Genomic DNA, 21,814 nt, shown 5'->3' on the forward strand with positions numbered 1-21,814 from the left:
TATAGAACCTCCCTCTGTTATGTATATGCCTGTATTTTGATTGAAATGTTTGTTTTTGTTTCATTTGTAGGAAGCAAGAGCAGTTAAAGCCATAAAGTTAGAATTTCCTAAACTGACAAAGTTAGACATTGATTCAAATGCTTTTAGAAAAGTAAAGAACTCGGTTGTACTCAAAGTTAAGAATGACATATCTTCAAAAATTAGTACTCTTGATTTCCTACATAATAGTTTAAGGTGGATGAGTTGGTCTGAGTTTCCTTTTTCATCGTTTCGTTCAAACTACTCAATGAAGAATCTTATTCAACTCAAATTGCCACAAAGCTCCATTGGAAATTGAGCATTTAAGGTATTTTTTATCAATATTTGAGTTTTATTGATTTCAATGAAGAAATGAAGTCTAGTACAGAAGATTTGTGGTTTTATAGTAGTTTTATAACAAAGTTATCTTCAACAATTAGATATCTTACCAGCCTCAAAGATTTGACCATTACAGATTGCAAAAAGCTCACAACTCTTCCAAGTATAATTTATGACTTAAGCAAACTTTTACATCCATAGAAGTCTCACAATCCGATCTTTCAACATTTCCTTCCTCATATTCTTGCCTTTCCTCATTGTTCCTTTCTAATATTATCGAGCGACTCATATTCTACTGTTGTTTTATTTTTCTAAAAGATATTGCTTGGGTGCCAAACGTATATTCAATGAACTCCATGAAAAAGCTTTTGTTGTGGAGCTTGATCTTCGAGGTATTTATTTTGTTTAGTTTTGTTGATTGTTTCCAATATTAATAATTGTTTGAAGAAGCATTTTCGAGGCCTTTAAAATGTCGTGATCTTTGAATTTATATAATTCTGTATGGTTGCTAGTGGAAAGGGAATCATGATCTTGAGGAGATAATTCTGATTATCTGAGCCAGTGTATTGGGAGTGTGTGCGTATGTGAGTGGGTGGTAATATTTTGAAAAGTCGTGGTATAATTTGAGGTTCATGTTTAGGGTGGTTGTGCATTTTTTGCAAATTAAAAATGTCATTTTCTTTGCTAAACAAGTTTGACAAGGTGTTCAGACCTTTTATTTTCAGTTTCCCTCGAAATTGGTCAATGTTAGCCTGAGTACAGATGATTTCTTGACTTTTTCACTGGTTTTCTCTGATTATGGTAATATCACTTTTATAATGTGCTTACTAACTTGATGCAGCTCTTAAGGATAAATGAAAGAAAAGTGAAGGTATGTAGACCATTCTATTACTTATCTTAACTCCTCATATATCTTTTTGTTACTAGATTTTTGGAATTACTATTAAATATGTTCTTTGGAACTTAGAGTGCATGTGCAATATATGTTTCTTTTTTCCGAAAAGCAACACTTCATTAAATAAATGAAATAGAAGGGAAATCCCTAAACACCTATAGGTGATTATAGAAGAGATTTCCCATGTGCTTTCTTATTTGTTGCTATGATTATAAGTAATTTAATATGTCTCTTGCTGGCATTTGTTGAAGTTAATTTTACAAGTGTGTTTTCTCATTTTTTATATTGTAGGTGCCTATTGCTTTGTTTTTAGGGTTAGGAAACTATGCCTTTACTATGTATCTGACTCTAGTAAAAGCTAATTCTTAGACAAGGTGGAGCCTGAACTTGTTAACCTTGTCCACGCTATTAAGAAAAGCCCTACATTTTCTCAGTTCACAATGAACCTGTCAATTCCAGCGAAAACTAGAGTTAAGGCTATTAATGAAATTTTGATATACTTCCAAAATGTTGCTGCCTTGGATTGGAACTTAGACTTGAAATTGTGTTATTATTTTGGTGATACTAATAAATGGTAAGTGGACTCGGTCAGTGAGTTATCCGATAGTTATTGTTGTTTGATGTTTAGTGCAATATTTAAATCCTGTTCTATCCATCATTTTCTTGATTTGTGTAGAGGTGTTTATTTCTTTTGCTTCACATCACCATAGAGATTTTCTTGTTGTTCCTTGTATATAAATAGGTGCCTAAAGGTTGGGACAAGCTATTTGTATCTGTAATTTCTGAGCAAACTGGGAAGACAATTGTCAAGTCAAGCAAAGCATCAGTTCGTAATGGAAGTTGTCAGTGGACTGAGACTTTATCAGATTCCATTTGGGTTTCACAAGATGAAGTTTCAAAGGAGTTTGAGGATTGTAATTTCAAGCTTGTTGTGGCCATAGTACTATTTTTTTAGCTTTATGAGTAAACCATGTTTATAAGAAATTATTCCTCTTGCTAGGCCTATGTTGTTTCCATGACTATCCTTTGTTTAACCATAGTTGTACTCTGTAATTTGGCTTTTTACATCTTTGACATTGATTTATTGCAAGGATGGGGAACTGATTATGATAGCCACTGAGTCTAATTTACACTTAATTTCCAATCATAGGGTTAGCAAGATCTAATATTCTTGGAGAGACTGTGGTTAACATGACAAATTACACAGATTCCAAATCTTCATCTGCAATCTCACTTCCATTGAAGGTAATCATTTTTATTTAGAGGTATTTAACTTGATTCAAGTCTATAATTCATTATAGTACTATTTATGAAATTTGGCTTTCATATGGAAAACATCAATTTTATATCAGTCGAACCTGAACATAATAAAAATATTTTTTTGATGATGGTTTTGAAATAAGAGTGCAGATAATGAAAATCTAATTCTTCAAAAAACAATGAGGCGAAAAAGATGAGATATTTTGAGCTGGAAAAACAATGGCAAAGTTCAAGATGTGGTACTTGCTCCAAGAAAGATTGTGCCGAAGTTGATTCATCTGTCGAAGTAGCTTCAAATTTTGAGTTAAATAGTGGTTTGGAGGAGCATAGATTCAACGATTCTCATGAGGTGTGCTTGCAGAATTATTTCCTCTTTCTCCTTTTACTATATTATGATATGATGGCATAATGTTGTTTTTGTAGTTAATAGTGTCCATTCTTCCTTTGGATTTGAGTCCCTTTGTTTTTTGCCTTCTTTACATTCCAATGGATAAGGGGTTAAACTTGTTGGTAGTAGACTATATGATTCTAGTATACTGGAGGTGAATTGTGAAATGAATTGTATTTCATTTTTTCAATAAATGGTTGATATTGCACAATATGGCAAGATTTTTGCTCAAGTCATATGATGAGAAACTTGAAACCCACAAGATCAATGTTTCTACTTCTAAACCTCACAAAATTGCATTTTATGGAAATATTTAATTTTCTTTTCATGTTATCAAGAGTTGCTCAAAACTTGATGAAGTGCCTTGATGAAGTTGAAGAGGCAAAGACCACTCCTAGGAATAAGTGCAACACGGCGAAAAAACTTACATATGTGGAAGCAGATGATAGTTGTCTGACAACAAATCCTATAGGTACTACATGTTTGTAGGTTGTCGTGACTACTTTTTAATGTGGAAACTAGTATAGTACATCTCTAACAGTAACATCCTTTAGAGAGATGAACAGTGAATACCTGCTAAAATCAAAATATGGGTAATTAAAACTTTTAGGGTGATACTATTATCATAAGTGAAAGATAATTGGAAGTTAAAAACCTTTAATGTTTTTACAAGCTATTCTGTTTCAATTGTCAAAATTATTATATGTTGTGTTGGTACTTCATATTCCATTATGTACAAGAGATTGACATTGGTACTTCGGCCATCACAATTTTAAAGTAGTTTCAATTTTAATTGTGCTCTCTTTTATAGTATTGATTTGGTTGTACATTTAAGTAAAGGTTGAAGACTGGGAAGGTTGAAAGTTGAAGCGAGTGACATTAGCAATATTGTGTAGATAGCCAGACGATCAATGAAAGTTGTAAACTTAGAAGGCATTTAGGATTTCTTATTTAGTCTTGTATTAGGATCTTGTTTCATGTACTATTGTAGATAAACAAAATATTAAGATTTCCTTTTGTGTATACGAATATTATAGTTTCTACAGTAATATTAATTTTATTGATTTGTTGGAGTGAGAAAAAAATATTTATCTACATGGACTCAATGTTGGTTTATAAAAAATGAACAATAATGTAACAATTAAATAAAAATAAATTAGTAAAAATGGACCAAAAAACAAGGCTTCAATGTCAGTTTTAAACTGACATTATTGGGGATCTTTAATGTCGGTTATAAACCGACATTGTTGGTATCTTTAATGTTGGTTTTAAAACGACATCAAAGCCTAGCCGACATTAAAGGGCTTCAATAACACTATCAAAGATGTCGGTTTTAAATCGACATTAAAGGGCTTCAATAACACTATCAAAGATGCCGGTTTTAAACCGACATTAAAAAGGCTTCTAATGTCATTTTTAAACCAACACTAAAGCCCAACCGACGTTAAAGGCCTTTAATAACACAAGCAAAGATGTCGGCTGTCAAGTGACATTAAAGTCCTTTAATGTCGGTTTTAAACCGACATTAAAGGTCAAATTTCTTCTAGTGTCAGCCAAATAAAGATTTTACCAATCCCAGCAACTCCGGCTTAGCGTCCTCAAACTCATTCACATCATTAGGACAAAAAGATAATGATCAAAATTCTAGCCAAATCGATAGAAGCGTTAGATGTAATGAATATGAAGGATTTGGTCATAATCAAGTTGGATGTGCTACGTATTTGAAGCGTAAGAAAAAGGCTCTTGCTACATTGTCAGATGATGAATTGTCCTCATACAGCGACTGTGAAAATTTCGGTAGAGCTCTAATCAAAAATATTTCAGTAAGCACCAAGGATGACTCCTCAATGATCTCTGAGAAGGAAGCAACTAAATATGAGCCATCAAAACTAGAAGAACTGTTGTCCATGTGGGAAGAAGATCAAAAAGTTTCTTAAATGTCAAAAGGATCGTACTAATTCTGACAGAAGACAACTTACACTTGATGGAAACGAATTTCTTAGTTAAAAGAAGAACTGAGCAAAATATGCGAAAAGATTATGATTCTCTAAGTAAGTCAATCAGACTTTTGTGTTTCGGAACAAATAGTCTCAATGACATTCTGCACAAAAAAAAAAAAAAAAGATAAAGAATGATAAAAAGGGTCTTGGTTACTCAAAAGAATATCCATCATCAAAATCAAAATATACTATATTAGTTCGTGCTTTAAAAGATAAGGATTATGGCAGCAGTTCGAAAGTTTTGAACTCGTCAAAAGTATCAGGTCCAAGAACAACCAAATCTTCAAAAAGGTGGGTTTGTCACTTCTGCAGAAAACCAGGCCACATTAGACCTTTTTGCCTCAAGCTTCACGAATTTAGCAAGAAAGCTCCCCAAAGAAGAGTCAGCATAAATAAAAAGGGAAATCCATTGCCTTGTAGTACTCTTACTAAGAAAATGTGGAAAGTGAAAGAACCAAACAACCAAATTACATGCAATGTAGCCTTCACTTCTTGTATACCTCAAAATCTAAAGACTGGTATTTCGATAGTGGTTGCTCTAGACAAATGACAAGAAAATTTCTTCTCTTTACTAAATTAAAAGAAAGCAGAACTAAAAAAGTTACCTTTGGTGATAGCGTTAAAGGCAAAGTGATTGGCAAAGGACACATTGACCATCCTAGAGATCTAAATACGTAGCAAAGTCATATTGGTCGAAATACCATCCGCAAATTTAATCAGCATCAGTCAGCTATGTGATCAAGGATTTATAGTACATTTCTCAATAGAGAAGTGTGAAGTACTAGATTCCAAGAGGAACCCTAACATGATAGGTACACGACTATCTAACAATTGTTATCATTGGAACAATAATGCTAAGAATCTCAAATGTAATCTGTCAAAATCTGATGAAACCATGTTATGGCACAAATGGCTTGGGAACCTCAGTGTAGCCAAAACATGTAAAACCGTGAAAGTTGAAGCTATCCATGGAGTACCTTTTATTAAAAATATAAATAATTTATGTTCTCAATGTCCCGCTGGAAAGCAAACCAAGCACTCTCACAAGAGTGGAGACCACAACAGATCAATGAAAAGTTTTAGAACTCCACAACAGATCAATGAAGTTTTAGAACTACTCCATCTAAACTTAATGGGCCCTATGCAGGTGGAGAGTCTTGGAGGTAAAAGATATGTGTTTGTTATTATTGAAGATTACTTTAGATTCACATAGGTAAGATTCATTAGAGAAAAATCAAATTCATTCAAGATTTTCAGTCATTGTGTCTTCAACTTCAACATGAACAGGAGAAGAAAGTTCAAAGAATCAAAAGTGATCATGGACGAGAATTTGAAAACTTCATGTTCAGTGAATTCTGTCAATCAGAGGGAATTTTTATGAATTTTCCGCACCATTAACCCCTCAGCAGAATGGAGCAGTGGAGTGAAAGAATCGAACTGTTTAAGAAATGGCTCGGGTTATGCTTCACGCAAAATAGTTTCCCCCGTACTTCTGGGCTAAAGCAGTTAATACAGCCTACCATATTCACAATCGAGTCTCTCTTCATCCAGGAACTGTATATACCAATTATCAACTATGGAAAGGGCGCAAACCAAATGTAAAATACTTCCATATGTTCGACAATAAATGTCATATCCATTAGGATAGAGAATATCATCAATAATAGGACTCTAAGTCAGATGAGGGTATATTTCTCGGATACTCCATTAATAGTATAGCCTTTTGTGTATACAATAATGTACCAAAACTATTATAGAATCCATTAATGTCTTTGTGTATGATACAGTAGACCTTGCTAAAGGAAAGGATGACAAAGAATCGGGACAACAGTCTCTAAACCAAACTACTAATGTTGATGCTTCAGATAATATAGGACATTCGAATATTGAAAAATACTCGTTGGTTACACCTAGTGTTACAATGAGTGAAAATAGCCCCTTTAAAGACAGTTGTATCATCTTAGATTCAAGCACCACAACCAGACAAGTTGATCCTACAGCAACTTAAGTCTAAGGGCATCAGTTATTTGCTCCATCTGCTCATGTAAAGAAGAATCATCCATCCGGTAGCATCATTGGAGACATTAGCAGTGGTGTTACTACCTAAAAGAAGGACAGGTGCGACTATGCTAAGATGATAAATAACGTATGCTTTACATCAGTTGTGGAACCTATAAATGTCATTGAAGCCTTGAAAGATGAACAGTGGGTAAAAGCAATGCAAGAGGAACTTCTTTAATTCGAATGAAATCAAGTCTGGGAACTAACCCAAGGCTCTCCAATGCAAATGTTATAGGTACATACTGGATCTTTAAATATAAGACAGATGAGAAAGGGAACATCATAAAAAACAAAGCTCGCCTTGTAGTTCAAGGATATACTCAAATTGAAGGAGTAGATTTCAAAGAAACCTTTACACCAGTCACCCGATTGGAGGCAATTCGTTTACTGTTAGGCCTCGCCTATGTTCAAAATATCAAATTGTTCCGAATGGATGTTAAAAGTGCTTTCCTCAATGGATACATCTCAAAGGAAGTTTAGGTTGTTCTACCAAAAGGTTTTACTAATCCCGTGAATCTAGACTATGTGTATAAACTTCATAAGCTCCTCGGGCTTGATATGAAAGATTGTCTATTTTTCTATCGTTCCAAACCTTTGCTTGAGGAGGTACTAACAACACTATGTCTATCAAAAAGACAGGGAAAGAATTCCTAGTTGCTCAAGTGTATGTTGATGATATCATCATTGAGGGCCAACCTCACTCGATGATAGCATCATTTATAGAGCAAATGAAGACTGAATTTGAAATGAGTATGGTGGGAGAACTATCCTTCTTCCTAGGATTTCAAACTCTTCAATGTGAGCCTAAGGTCTTCATCTCATAAGAAAAGTATCCACAAAACTTGATAAAGAAGTTTGGTCTTGAAAAGGCTAAGATAATAACGAACTCCTGCTGCAACTTAACTTAAAGTCTCCAAGGACAACACTAGTGAAAAGTTGATCAAATCCTGTACCGCAGTATTATAGGAAGCCTACTGTATCTTACTGCAAGTCGCTCAGATATAGCTTTTGTCGTAGAAGTGTGTGCCCGATATCAGGCCGATCCTCAAGAGTCTCATCTACTTTGTGCCAAACGCATTCTAAAATATATATATCTGGCACTGTTGACTTCAGTCTCTAGTACACCTTTGACATAACCTCTGTATTGGTAAGATACTGCGATGCAGATCGGGCTGAAGATTGTAAGAGTACTTTAGGTGGTTATTTCTTCCTCGATAATAACCTCATTCCTTGGTGCAGTAAGAAACAAAACTGCATCTCTCTCTACACTTGAGACCGAATATATAGCTACTGGGAGTCCTTCTATGGATGAAACAAATGCTATTGGAATATGACATATCTCAAGATACTATAATTTTGTATTGCAACAATATGAGTGTGATTAACATCTCCAAAATTTCGGTTCCGTACAGTCGGACAAAACACATTGATATTCGACATCATTTTATTCTTGAGCTTGTTGAAACCAAGGAAATCTCCCTGGAGCATGGTCTCAGCTCTATTCAACTGGCTGATATTATGACTAAACTATTAAAAGTGAACTTGTTTGAAAAGCTTAGAGCTCGGCTTGGTGTGTTTCATTTTAACAAATAGCAATTAATGATTTTTTTTAAATGGGCCACTTCTAAACTATCGTTGGGCCTAGTTAACGTTACCTAACTCACAAGAAAGGCTTTTGAATTTGAATAAGTGGTTAAGTCTACCGCTTCCTCTTCGTCGCTTTCTACTCTCGCTTCATTCGATTTGTCTCCCTTCTTTGCCTCTATTTGAGCATGTCAAACTTCCAATGGTGACCACTCGAGAACCTCATTATCACGCGAAATTCTCTCCAATGATGACACCATCCTCCTTAACGAACCCTACTTCAAAGCGTAAAAGATACAAGATGATCCCTGCGCGGCATCCATATCATAGGCTACGTCACGCTAGTGAGATCCCTCTACCATCTTCTTCAACAGAGTCCTCAAAGTCTTTGCATCTTGAATCTGGTGCTGAGTTTGACAAGGATACTTCAAAAACGCCTCTGAAGCCGACCATATATACTAATTTCCATGTGATTTCTCCTAGCTTTTCTTGTCTCTCATCGCAAAGAAAGCCTAGGGTTATTATTTTAGATTCAGAGTCTATAGAAACAATTGTCGTAGACTCAGAGTCGTTTGATGAAGACAATGTAGTTCTGTCTCATGTTCTGAAGAGAAAGGCTACTGCAATTGCCCCTTGTGCTAAGGGGGACACTCCAGAAAGACCTAAGAAGCCCAAGACTACAAGACCAACAAATGTTGAGGAACTTTATGAGAAATATTTGGTACACTGATATCCAGTCATGGGGCCCCTTCCTCTGGCAAGCACCCCTCAAAATCAACTCTTTCTTCGTCCAAAATTCCTCCGACAACTGATGAAACTATCGATAATTTGTTTGCCAAATTTTTTCATGCCCCAGGTTTGCATGACTCTTGTGTTCCTCACCACTCAACACAGAATGAACCTATTTTTGAGTTAGCTCCACCTTCTCCGTTTACGACATCAAATGATCCTCTTGTCCACACTACAAAGCCTTCTCAACCTGTTGCCAGTAAAAGTCCTTGGTCTACTGTCCCCTCTTCAACGTCTAAATCAATTCTAGTGGCATATGGTGCTACCTCTAAAAAGCCTTTCCGAGTTCCATCTAGGAGTCAAAATGTGGTCACCACTAAGGCTGTGAGACGCAAGGATCCCCCCAATGTTCCCACTATACTAATTGATGGGATCTCCTTCCACTCCGAAGATTGTGTGCCTAAGTGGAAGTATGTTGTTCAGAGGCATATTGCATATGAATCTATTATATCTGATCAACATTGTTTATGTAAGGTTGTCTTCGATCTCATCTTAACTGCAGGATTACTACCCACCATTACCGCAGTTGGACCATTTTATCCAAAAGTGATTCAAGAGTTCATTGTTAATCTCTCGGCTGACTTAAATGATCGTGGCACCCTAGAATTCTAGAAAGTACATGTTCAAGGTAAATGCTTGGACATCTCTCCAGCCCTTCTAAATACTTTTTTAAAGAATGCTTTGCCTGCCTAGTTTTTTTGTTACTCTTCTGGCTCCAGAGCAACTAACATTGGAGCTCTTAGGTAGGTTTATACATCAATGGTTCTCTGATGGGAATTTTTCAGTCATGAAGCTGAGCATCAAGCATGCCATACTTTACAAGATCTATATTACAAATTGGCACCCTACCTCTCATCTGTCTACTATTTCCACAACTCTGGCAAATCTTATATACTTAGTAGGAACTGGTTCTAAGGTGAATGTTGGTGACCTAATCTATCAATACGTCCTAAGGCATGTCGGCAGTTTTGGAATCAATATACCCATCTATTTTTTGAGGTTCCTCTGTGCTTTCTCACTATCTTAGCACCCTAATATTCTCACAGAATTTGATGTGCCCGAACCTACTCCTAAAACGATTCGTCTCAACTATAAAATGTTTCAGGCGACACATGTGTTAGATCTTCCATCCAAGTTTAAGCTACCTTGTGCTGGCTTTCAGTCAATTGCTATGAATTTGAACATTCCCTCATCTGGTCTTCATATCTCTTCTGAGTTAGCATCTCGTCTAATTCAACTGTTGGCTAATGAATCGCAGTATCTCAATGTTACTATTTAGGATATGAACGAAGTGATTGCAAGTCTAACCATTAGACGGGTTGCCATTGATTCTGTCATTCATGTTGTGTAGACTCTAATCGAATTGCAAGCTCCCTTGGGACCCCCTCCTGCTTCCTAGTTATTTGACAGCATACAAAGGGGAGAAGTGGTTAAGTGTCCTTTAGTGCTTCAGTGCTTCAGTCTAGTTGATGGTTGTTTGTTTTGTTCCTCTGCTAACCTATTGTTATGGTCTAGTTTTTTTTCTCCTAGTTTGTTTCTGGTTTGATCCATATTTTTGTTGTATCTTATGGCTTTGCGAATTGTACTTATTTCTTTTGTTCAATTTGGCTCACAACCCTATATGATATCTAAATGTTTAGCCCCTAACGTTTTCTGGTGTTTACTTCTATCTCTATTATGTCTAAACAAATAAAGGAAGTCGGTCCCAAGGGAAAGTTTGTTCAATAGTTGGTGGAACCAGCTTTTAGGAACCCTCGGTTTATTTGTTCAGGAGATTTCTTAAAGAAGCTTCCGGCTTTGAAGAATAATTTATTAAAAGAAAATGTTCTTACATAAAAAAATATATTTCCTTTATCTTTCAAAGATATGAATGACAAGGAAAGATTTTGTTATGCAAGATTTTATATTCCCTTTATTTGTGGAATAGGGTAGTTTCTTCAAAATGTTTATATATTCTCTTTTGTGAGTCTTTCTCGGAGCGCACACAATAAGAAGTTGAATTTTACGACAAACCTCTGTAAACCAAGAATGAAACGAAGACACAAGTATGTAATTGATTGTGCTTAGCCGAATTCATGTGCTCTGTAAGTGACGTTGATCAAAACGTTAGTTCAAATATTGAAAGTTTCATCATGACAAAGAATTAATAAATCTTAATCCAAGTATCACTACTAGAAAAATGGGTTTTAATGACACTACTAATCAAGAGATTGTGTCATTACAAATAATAAGGGTGGGTTGAGGTAAATTTTATTGTTATAAATAAATACATGGATTATTTCTCGACACAATTCTATTGACACAATTTACTTTTTCATGACACAATTTTCATGTCGTTACCTAACGCCATAATAATTTGTGTCATTAAAAATTTTTCTAATAAAAAATACTTGTTCCAAAATTTTACAAAATTTTACAAAATTTTTCCTTTCTTCATAATTTCCCTAACCAATCATTTACTCTCCATAACTCTTCGCCTTCCTTTGTACATGATGAGACAATATTTGACCCATATTTATCTGTCTATTTTGTGTTCCACAGTATGTTTATACTCGTTATTTTGATATTTTTATGCAGATTAATAAACTCAACTCCGTTACGAAAGCTAACACAACAAAAATCAACAAAAACGTTTGTTTGTAAAATTAATACTAGTTTCTTGAATATTAATTTCTCAACTATAGCATGCATATATTAAATTTTTCTTATTTTTTTTTATGCAGAATATTATAATAGACTTCCTTACAAAGCTAACACAACAAAAATCAACAAAAACGGAGTTCGAACGAAAAAGAACGGGTAATTAAAAGATCAAGGGCATTTTGGTAAATAGTTACAAATTCTTGACACATGTCGACGCCAATACCACGCGCACCACTCCAAGTTCAAACATTCAAAACTCACCAAGTGCAAATTAATTTCAAAAGTTTTTGAATCTCCTCACGCACGCACCTTTTTTTATTGTTCTCCTCTCCGTTTCGGCCACCTGTCATCGTCTCCTCATCTGCGCGCCCTAAACGTCCCAAGTTCGAATCTCAGCAACTGAAAATAAGTTTTTCTCATATTTCGAGTGGTAATTTTATAAATAATTATCAACTTTCTGAAAATCCTCCGTTTTTTATCAATTTCATCATCAATTTCACGCACGAGTTCCAGATCATGGTTTCGAACCTCTCTGACACTTATTTTGATTTCTTTTCTATAAATACATATTTTTTTCCCTAATTTCTCATCAATTCATCAATCCAACTCTAATTCTCACCAAAGTTCTCTCTAAATTTCATTTTAACACAACTCTTCCCTCTCTATTCTGTCATTTTTCTCCCAAAAACTCTAGCAATCTTCTTTACTCTTCCCTCTCATTTTGTCATTTTTCTCCCAAAAACTCCAGCAATCCTTTTTGATCCAATGGAGGGCTAATGTTCTAAGAGGTTGTAGATAAACATTTTGTCCTTTATTTATTTTTTTTAGTTTTATTTATTTTTTATTTTTATTTACTTTTTTATTTTAATTATTTACTTTATTTTACTTTATTTTTATTTTATTTTGGAAGTTGGATTTGAATTTAAATTTAACTTATTTTAAAAAAATGAATATCACGTCTCCTCTCTATTTACTCTCCCACCTTCTCCACTCTCAAAACACAATCCTACCCTCACTGCCTAAAAACAAAAGAGAATTTCTTTTCGAGAGGGTATTTTGGGTTGAGATCAAATGGAAGGGTTGAAAAAAAGAAAGCTAAGGAAACTATTCTATCAAATTGGTCTTTAAATGTTTTTTTCTAAATTTTCTCTCTTTTCTTTCCCTTTTAAGACTGATAAACTATAACGATGTATTTTTTCAAGTTTGTTTTTGTTGGAATTTCATTAATTGATTTTACTGTGACTTTAATTTTGTTAGAGTTAGGCCTGCTCTATTTTTTTTAGGTTTATGCTTTATTTTTGTTAGGTTTAGACTAATTGAATTTATTGTTGTTTAGGTCAATTGAACTTATTATTGTATCAAATTTAGCAAATTTAGGCCAATTGATTTCAAGGTGCTTCTAATTTGTTAGATTTAGCTCATTACAGTTTATTCTAATTTATTAGGTTTATGTCAATTGATTTAAATTTGTTAGATTTAGGGTTTAATTTGGCCGTTGTTAATTTTTTTGTTTATTGTTTATTAAATATGTTGTATGTTTGAAAGTAATTGATTATACTTGTGAAAGACAGAATAGTTTGTTAGGTTTGGTATTTATTTCACAACTGCATATTACACTTTGTACTTATTTCCCAAATCTGTATTATTTCTTAACCTATATATTATTTCAAATATATTATTGTAAATCATATATTATTTCCAATATATTTATTCGTATATTATTTCTCAACCTGTATATTATTTTCCGACCTGTATATTATTTCCAAACTGTATTATTTGTCAATTGTATTATTTGCCAACTGTTTTATATGTCAACCTGTATTATTTCCCAATATTTGTCATATTTCACTTTTTTATTTTTTGCTAATATTGTAATTATTATTATTTATTTTTCAATTTTTATAATTGCAAAAGGTATGAAAAAATTCATTTGTTTTTGTCATATGGATATAAAAATTTGAGACGAGAAAAAAATATTGTTCATTTATGGATTTTATGATTTAAATTCCTTAAATACATGAAATTTATTATTTTGAAAAATTAATTAATAAATTGTTTGTAAAAAAAATATATCAAGCATTTTATATTTTAAAATGGGATTGAATAGTGCTTTCTTTGGAATTTATTAATTCTTTTAGATACATGAAATCTTCCATTAAACACCTATGATGGAGACCAAGATATCAAAGTTTGATATTTTAGTATTCTTGAGGTGAATAAAAAAATCATCTTTTGAAACAAAAAAATATATTTCATTTTTCTAATGGCTCTCATGCCACCCATATAATTATCAATTACTTTTTGTTTTTTTAGATGTAAATTGATAACCATGAGACATTTTAAAAAAAATCAAATAAAAAACTTTATTTTGTGAACCTCTATAATTTAGTTTCAAAGATAAATTTTGGTAACAATTTTTATGGCTGTTATAGGGTGCTAACACCTTCACTACACACAACTGACTCCCGAACCTTAAATCTGAATTTACATAAACCAACAGAATTACAACCAGATCTGAAACTACTGTTACTTTCACTACTACAGAAACTAACTCTCTTGACGGTTTTAAACTGTCAAGAATGATTATTCTTGACGGTTTTAAAACCGTCGTTGAATCCAGTGTCAAGAAAGGCAATTTTCTTGACAGTTGTAAAAAACGTCAAGAATTGTTAACATTGACAATTTATAACCATCAAGTATTCAATTATTCATGACAGTTTAGAATCGTCAAGATTATAAGTTTTAATGACAGTTTAGAACTGTCGAGAATGTGACTATGAATGACAAAAACCGTCAAGAATACGAATATTCATGACATTTTAAAACCGTCAAGAGTGCATTTTTCATGATATTTAATAACCGTCAAGAAAGTGATTATTTATGACATTTTGTACTCGTCAAGGGTATTCTTTTTCATGACATTTGGGAACTGTCAAGAGTATGCTTTTTAATGACATTTTAGAATCGTCAAGAATTTTGTTGTTTATGACATTTGCGAACCGTAAAGACATTTATTGTTCATGACATTTCAGAACCGTCAAGCAATTTTCCATTTTTTAATTGTAATTTATTTATATTATTGTTCCTGTATTATGCTCCCATTGGTCCAAGAACTCAACTACATATAAACAACAAATATACATCAAATATAGTTTTAAAACTCAAACATAAATATGCACTAGAACAATTCCAAAACTTTAGCATATATTAACATTTTACCATATATGTATCAACATTTCGAAAACTTTACATATTTGTTCGATATTGTCATATACAAAACATTACTTCTATCAACCGAACTCAATGACCTTGAATGAAACTTGGCTTCAAATAAACTTGCATTCTGTGTCCTCTACTACCTCCAATTCATGAGCTAAAATAAGTACCACCAACAGCAGAGCCAATACAAGAAGTAGATAACATCACAAAAACAAAGTATGTTCAAACTTATTCAGTTAAAGAAATCAACTAACAACTATTAAGAATAAGTTGATCATACTACACAAATAAAATCACAGTTTCTATTCTCCAACAACCATAATGAATTTAATGCCTAGAGTTGCTTCCAAACCACCAGAATCATCAACATAGCTGATCATTAATACTTTACATTGTTTTTTAATAGACCAAATAGTGCCCGTCAGAAACTAACCACAAAAATAGTCCTTAATTCAAGACAAAGACAAATAAAATCTAAAATACCTTCGCAACATTATTGATATTTGCATCAGAAGGGAAGCAACTCTCAACCTCTTTTGTATATGCATTCGTGCATTGCAAGTCTGCTTTTGTATATGCATTTCTTTTGTAATTCTGCATTAGAAAATCACCAACTCAAGTAAATGAACAATTCTACAACATAGTTCGTACTAATTTCTTGAGGCCCAAATTAAACATCAAAAGAAAAACAAGTTAAAGAAACATCCAAAGCAACAAAGCATAAACATCAAAGGAACTGTAAATACAAAAAAGATAATTAAGAATCGAATGTTGAAATTCATAATAATTAAAAGATCAAAAGGAAAAAAAATTCCTTTAAATCACATCAATGGCTATATTCTCTGTGAATGAACTTTGTAAAGTAATCTAGAGATTTTCAATGGTATTCAGATGGAATCTAACTAATATCAACATTGCTTGTTTTTCAATTATTCATTTTCAACATAATCTCAAGTGGACACAACAAAAAAGTAATTCCAGTTTTCAACATGCCTTATCAAGATAGGGCCACCTATATTCAATATTCAACATAGTTAACCAACAAAAAAAATGATAGAATGACTTAAGAATGGATATTGCTGATGCAACAGATAAACCTTATCAAGATAGGGCCATATATATTCAATAATCATAAGAAAGTGTAATACAAAAAAATTAACAATATGGAAAGTACTTACATTATCAACGACTTTATTGAAGAGTGTGGAGCACAACGGCAATAACCAAGTCTTGTTCTTCACTATTTTTCACCTTTTTCTCTATTCACACATTTTATCAAACACCTTCTAGGCCCTCTCTCTCCATAAAATTAAATAAAAAAATTTAAAAATAAATCTTTTATGACTAGTATTTCATCCTTTATTTGCCATGTAAAATAAAGTAAAAGATGGATAAAACATGGGCAGAGTAGTAATCAAACCCCATCACAATATATACTTTACAAAATGTAATACTATTAATAAACAATCAGTAGAGCAACGTACAAACAGCTTGTCTAATATCCTGGCGAACTTCTTCTTCAAGTGTGTTTCAGTCCTTCAAAATTTTTTTGAAATCATACACAGTCCCAAGTCAAAATAAGAACATAATTAAGAACATAACCTTGAAACAATAATTATGTACTAAAGAATTCCTAAACTTAACAAATACCATCTGGTTCAAAACTTGAGGTAACAAGGAGTACTAAAGTCCTCTTAGATGCCTTGTAACATTTCCATAATAAGTAATCTAGAGGTCACAAATCCATCACATAAAATATTGGAAGTACCTTGTATCAGGTCAAGCATGGCAAGCTCATTCTCAGAACTGTTAAAGACAAGCACAAAATAAAGGGTTGCAATTCCAATACAAGGAGCCACATAAAACTAGTTTATCTGTTATAACTCATTAGCATTTGCCAGTCCCACTAATCAACTAGCCTAGCCCACTCTATAATTGCACTACAACTTATTGAACAATACCAACCAACATTCATTTTTGACAAGTTTCTAGCTTCTCGAAGAATCATCAATTCAAGTACATTCTAAACACAAGTACTATAAGGAAATTATTGGACAAGGAAATATTACCGAACCGAAGATGGACTCAGCCTCCACGAAATTGCTGATGTTCTCACCTCGACTGCAAAGTACTGTACCAAAATAGGAAACAAAAGATATCAAAATAGAAATACAAGTTAAAGAAACCATAGTTACAATAGTGGAAATACCACTGACCATTTTAATAATTTATAAAATTCTAATTTGAAATATTAAATATAGAATTGCCAACCTCCATAGACGCTGCGAATGAGCTCCTGTTGCTTCTCTATGGGCTGGATTCACGAATTCATCATCAGACAGATCATTCGATAGAAATGACCCAAACAGTACAAAAAAATCAACACAAATCCCAAAAAGGAACCTGAAAATCGTAGAACTTAGCAAACCGAGGCTTGCTTTCAGTATTCATCACTATCACCGACCATATCATGGTAGCAAACCGTGCTCAGTCAAACTATGTTTGTCGTCAGGATCTAAGAAATTCTCATGCAGAAGCCTATATTTTCTAATAGAACTATTATCAAACAATAATACATAAAACATAACAATTAGAAACTATAACAACTAACACGGTTCTGTGGAAAAAAATTCTTATAAATGATTGTCAAGATAAACTATCAAGTCCTACAAAAATCTTATAATGTGCACAAAACATAATTAAGAACATAATTATATAACCAAGCAGTAACTGATGAAATGCTAAAACATGTGCGCAAAAAAAATACAAACAGATGAACAGCCTTCATTTTCAGACATTTCATTCTTAAAACACACTTCCTCACTACTTCTTATAAACAAAAAAAAATTATCATAAGAGTGAAACTTTACTCCTACCTCATCACCCTTTGTAAGTAGTTCTGCAAATTGAGTTAAATCAAATTAGAAACAAAAATCATCAATTAAGAGAGCTTTCCCCCATCGTTAACCTTCCTCCTTCTATTCCTTTTCTATATTATATTGTTTGAAGCAGCTGATCCATCCGGCGAACTGGAATCATAATAACCAGAAAGCGGCTTTTCGAATCCTCAATTGTCTTCAATAAAAGCACACCAACGTCAAATTCCAGTTAAAGAAAAAAAAAAAAGAAAAAATCTCTACATCTCTCATTACATAACACACATCATCAACATTTTCAAAAGAGAGAGAAATAAAGAAACAGAGAAATAGAGAAATGGTAAAGACCAGTCTAGGTCCCTAAGGAATTCAAGTACTGATTCCAATACTATCCATACTCGGACGAACGACAGTGTTATCCGGTTGTAGCTTTAAAAAAGAGGAAGATATTATGAGTGCTGAAATTTCAAAAACGTACCATTCGCTTGAAACACATCATTACGCTTCATTTATAGGCAACCGACTTCGACACGAACGAAAACCTGCAAGCAAGATGAGAACGAAAACAAGAGAGGTTGGAGACTTTAGTTTGAACGAAAACCAAGGGAGGAATTTTTCTGACCTTGTGCATGAATGAAATCATCGAAGAGTGAATGTGGCGAGAGATTGATTGGAAGAGAGGATCGAATGAGGGTGGGTGGGGCTTGGAGGAACGAAAACTAAATCTGATAAAAATGAAAGGTGCGAGTTTGGGCGCAACGACAACTGCAAGAAACGCGAAATAGAACGACCTCGCGCGATAGGCGTTGATTGCACGAACACCGACGAAGTAAATGTTGACGACTAGGCAAATGGTGGGGTGCAAACCGACGAAAACGACAGAGAGCGACCAAGAGAAGACGAAGAGAAGGTTCATGTGAGAGATTTAGGGCGACCGCGAACAACGAAGACGAAGAGAAGAGGAAATTGAGGGTTTAGATTGGAAGAAAGGGAAATTGGGGGTTTAATTTTTTTAAAAAAAATGAAGTTATTTTTTTATTTAAAAAGTTAAAAGAATTTATTTTTTTAAAAAAAAAGAAATTATTTTTTATTTTTTTCAATTAATTTAGTAATTCTTGACGTTTCTGAAATGTCAACTAAAATTCTCTTACTTGACGTTTTAAAAATGTCAAGAAATTTTAAAATTTCTCAATCTCCGTCTTTTCATTAAAATTCTTGACGTTTTAAAACGTCAAAAATTTAAGCGATATTTCTTGACGTTTATAAAACGTCAAGAATGTAATCAATATTTCTTGACGTTTTTAAAATGTCAAGTATAATTACATATTATTTGACGTTTGAAAAACGTCAAGAATGTCGATTTATAATAAATCTTGACGTTTTAAAAACGTCAAGAATTTAGAAGATAATCCTTGACAGTTTATAACAGTCAAGAAAAACATTCATATTGCTTGACGGTTTAAAACCGTCAAGAATTCTAAAAATTGTCTCCCCTCCGCCTTTTCATCAAAATTCTTGACGGTTTTCCTATTAAACCACCACTTTCTTGACTTTTTACCAAAAACCGTCAAGAAAAGAAAAAACCAACGGTCAAGAAAGGGTCTTTTTCTAGTAGTGTTTATATGAGTTATGGAAGGGTAGAAAGCCTAACGTGAAATACTTCCATATTTTTGGAAGTACTTGTTATATTCTTACTGATAGGGAACATCATAGGAAATGGGATGCTAAATTAGAACATGGACTTTTTCTTGGACATTCTCAAAATAGCATAGCCTACAAAGTTTTCAACAATAGAAGTGGAATAGTTATGGAAACAATTAATGGATAACGGAGACAATATATTCATGTCGAGTAATAGATAACAGCGACACATTTAAAGCGTCAATATAAGAGTATTAATGACAATATATTGATATCAAGTTATAAATAGCGGTAACTTATTTATTGCGTCAAGGTAAAGGTATTAATAACAAAATTTTGGTGTCATCTAAGCATATTTAATGACACGTTTTCCAAAGTGTTGTTAAATAACATTTCTTGACAGTGGTTTCAATGATGCAAAAATTGTGTTGTTGAAAGTTTTTATGACACAAAATTTGCATAATTAAAACTCAAATTTGTAGTAGTAAAAGCCCAAAATCAAATGTACTTAAATGTTATAAGATAAGAGAATAAAGAACAAAACGAAGAGGGGAGAAAATGAGTGGAGAGTGAATATATTCTCTATTCAATTATGTTTCTCGAGTGTCACAGTAACCACGGTTATTTATAAAATTTACACGATATAAAAAAGATAAATATATGGAGGGAGTAGATGTTTGAAAATAATATGTGGAGATGTAAACTCTATAGACGCCTATATCTAATTCAAATATTTATAACATTTAATTACTTTTCTCTTATATATTAATTGTTATCTTTTTAATGTTGACTCATGGCTTTAGTCATATAGTATACCATACACGTGCATGTTTTCTCCCCTTCTTAAGTATCGATGCAATTTTGGCTCTTTTTACGGTATACCATTTTCACCAAAGGGACAAAACAAAGAGGGACAAATTGATGTATGAGTTAAAAATGCACATACAAGCCCAAAATAATTAGAATCGAGATGACATGTATGAATATATACATACGATACATTCTGCAGTATCATATCTAGAATATTTGATATATATCGACAACATCAAGGGCACAAATATATTTATAAATATACTTTGACATAAATATATATATCACAAAGCATAAAACTGTCAATGTAGAGGAATTGTTACGCTTTACTAGTTCCGATCCAAAGCAACAAGCATAAATAATTATAAACAGTTTAGATCTAATTATGCAAATCGTTGCTGCACCATGCACCATGCACCATGCACTAGATCAGATGAATGAACATTGACTTTTTCCTTTTATAATTTTTTTTCTTTTAAAGTTTGATAATTAATACTTGAAGTGTGTTATAAATTTTATTTTAAAAAAGGTATTTTTTATATGTACGTTTCGTATTTCCTTTTTTGTTAAAAAAATAATTATTATAATTTTGTAGGAGTGTATTTGACTTTAATGTTTTGTCCAATAAATATAAATTGCGATCGAAGAAATATCTCTACGTTTAGAATATCTCACGCACAGAACTTTGTGATAAAATTTATAAAGTGTCAAACAGTCTAAACTAAGTCCTCATGCTAATTTATTATTAAATAAGATCGTTAGGAAGTATCAAACTAATAATAATTTAACTTCATTTCAAACTATTCTCCCATCCCCATTGACTTTCTAAAAAAATATAAAAAAAATATTATAGTAAATATAATACTTTAAAAACGTTAATTATGAGTCAAATTTTGAACCCATCAAGCACTACTTTAAATATAGTATTTATATAGATCAGTCAAGATTGGATCACCAAATGTATATTTAAATTCTAATTTTAATTAAAATTTTAAAACCTCTTTTTTCAAAAGACTTAGAAAATAAAATGTTCGTTACTGCATTGTAATTTGAGTTACTAATAGTCCCAAATGCCAAAAACGCAAGTGTGAAGCTCTTATAAGCAATCTGCAGAACAACCTGACCTTTAGAAGTAGCAGTAAAGCCTCCATAAATAACATTCAATAAGAACACTAGGGGGTGGCGGACTATTTTAGGATAAAAATAAAGGATCCATTCGATAACGTTTCTGTTTCTCCTTTCATGTTCTTGTTACTTATTTTAAAGAAAAAAACAAAAATAGAAGCATGAA

At 32.8% G+C, this 21,814-nt stretch overlaps 1 protein-coding gene across 1 annotated transcript; it reads right to left on the reverse strand.

The window, feature by feature from the left end:
• Positions 1-16,854: 16,854 nt before the first annotated feature.
• LOC127148845 (AP-3 complex subunit sigma-like) lies at positions 16,855-17,690 on the reverse strand. Its single transcript, XM_051083222.1, has 4 exons — positions 17,600-17,690; positions 17,468-17,510; positions 17,266-17,327; positions 16,855-17,061 (listed from the first exon to the last, which is right to left on the reverse strand). Exons 1-4 carry the CDS (start codon positions 17,666-17,668, stop codon positions 16,891-16,893), a joined length of 345 nt encoding a protein of 114 aa, XP_050939179.1. The 5' UTR covers positions 17,669-17,690; the 3' UTR covers positions 16,855-16,890.
• Positions 17,691-21,814: the final 4,124 nt, after the last annotated feature.

This window comes from Cucumis melo, chromosome 4 (genome assembly GCF_025177605.1).
Source record: "Cucumis melo cultivar AY chromosome 4, USDA_Cmelo_AY_1.0, whole genome shotgun sequence".
NCBI classification, from domain to species: Eukaryota; Viridiplantae; Streptophyta; class Magnoliopsida; order Cucurbitales; family Cucurbitaceae; genus Cucumis; species Cucumis melo.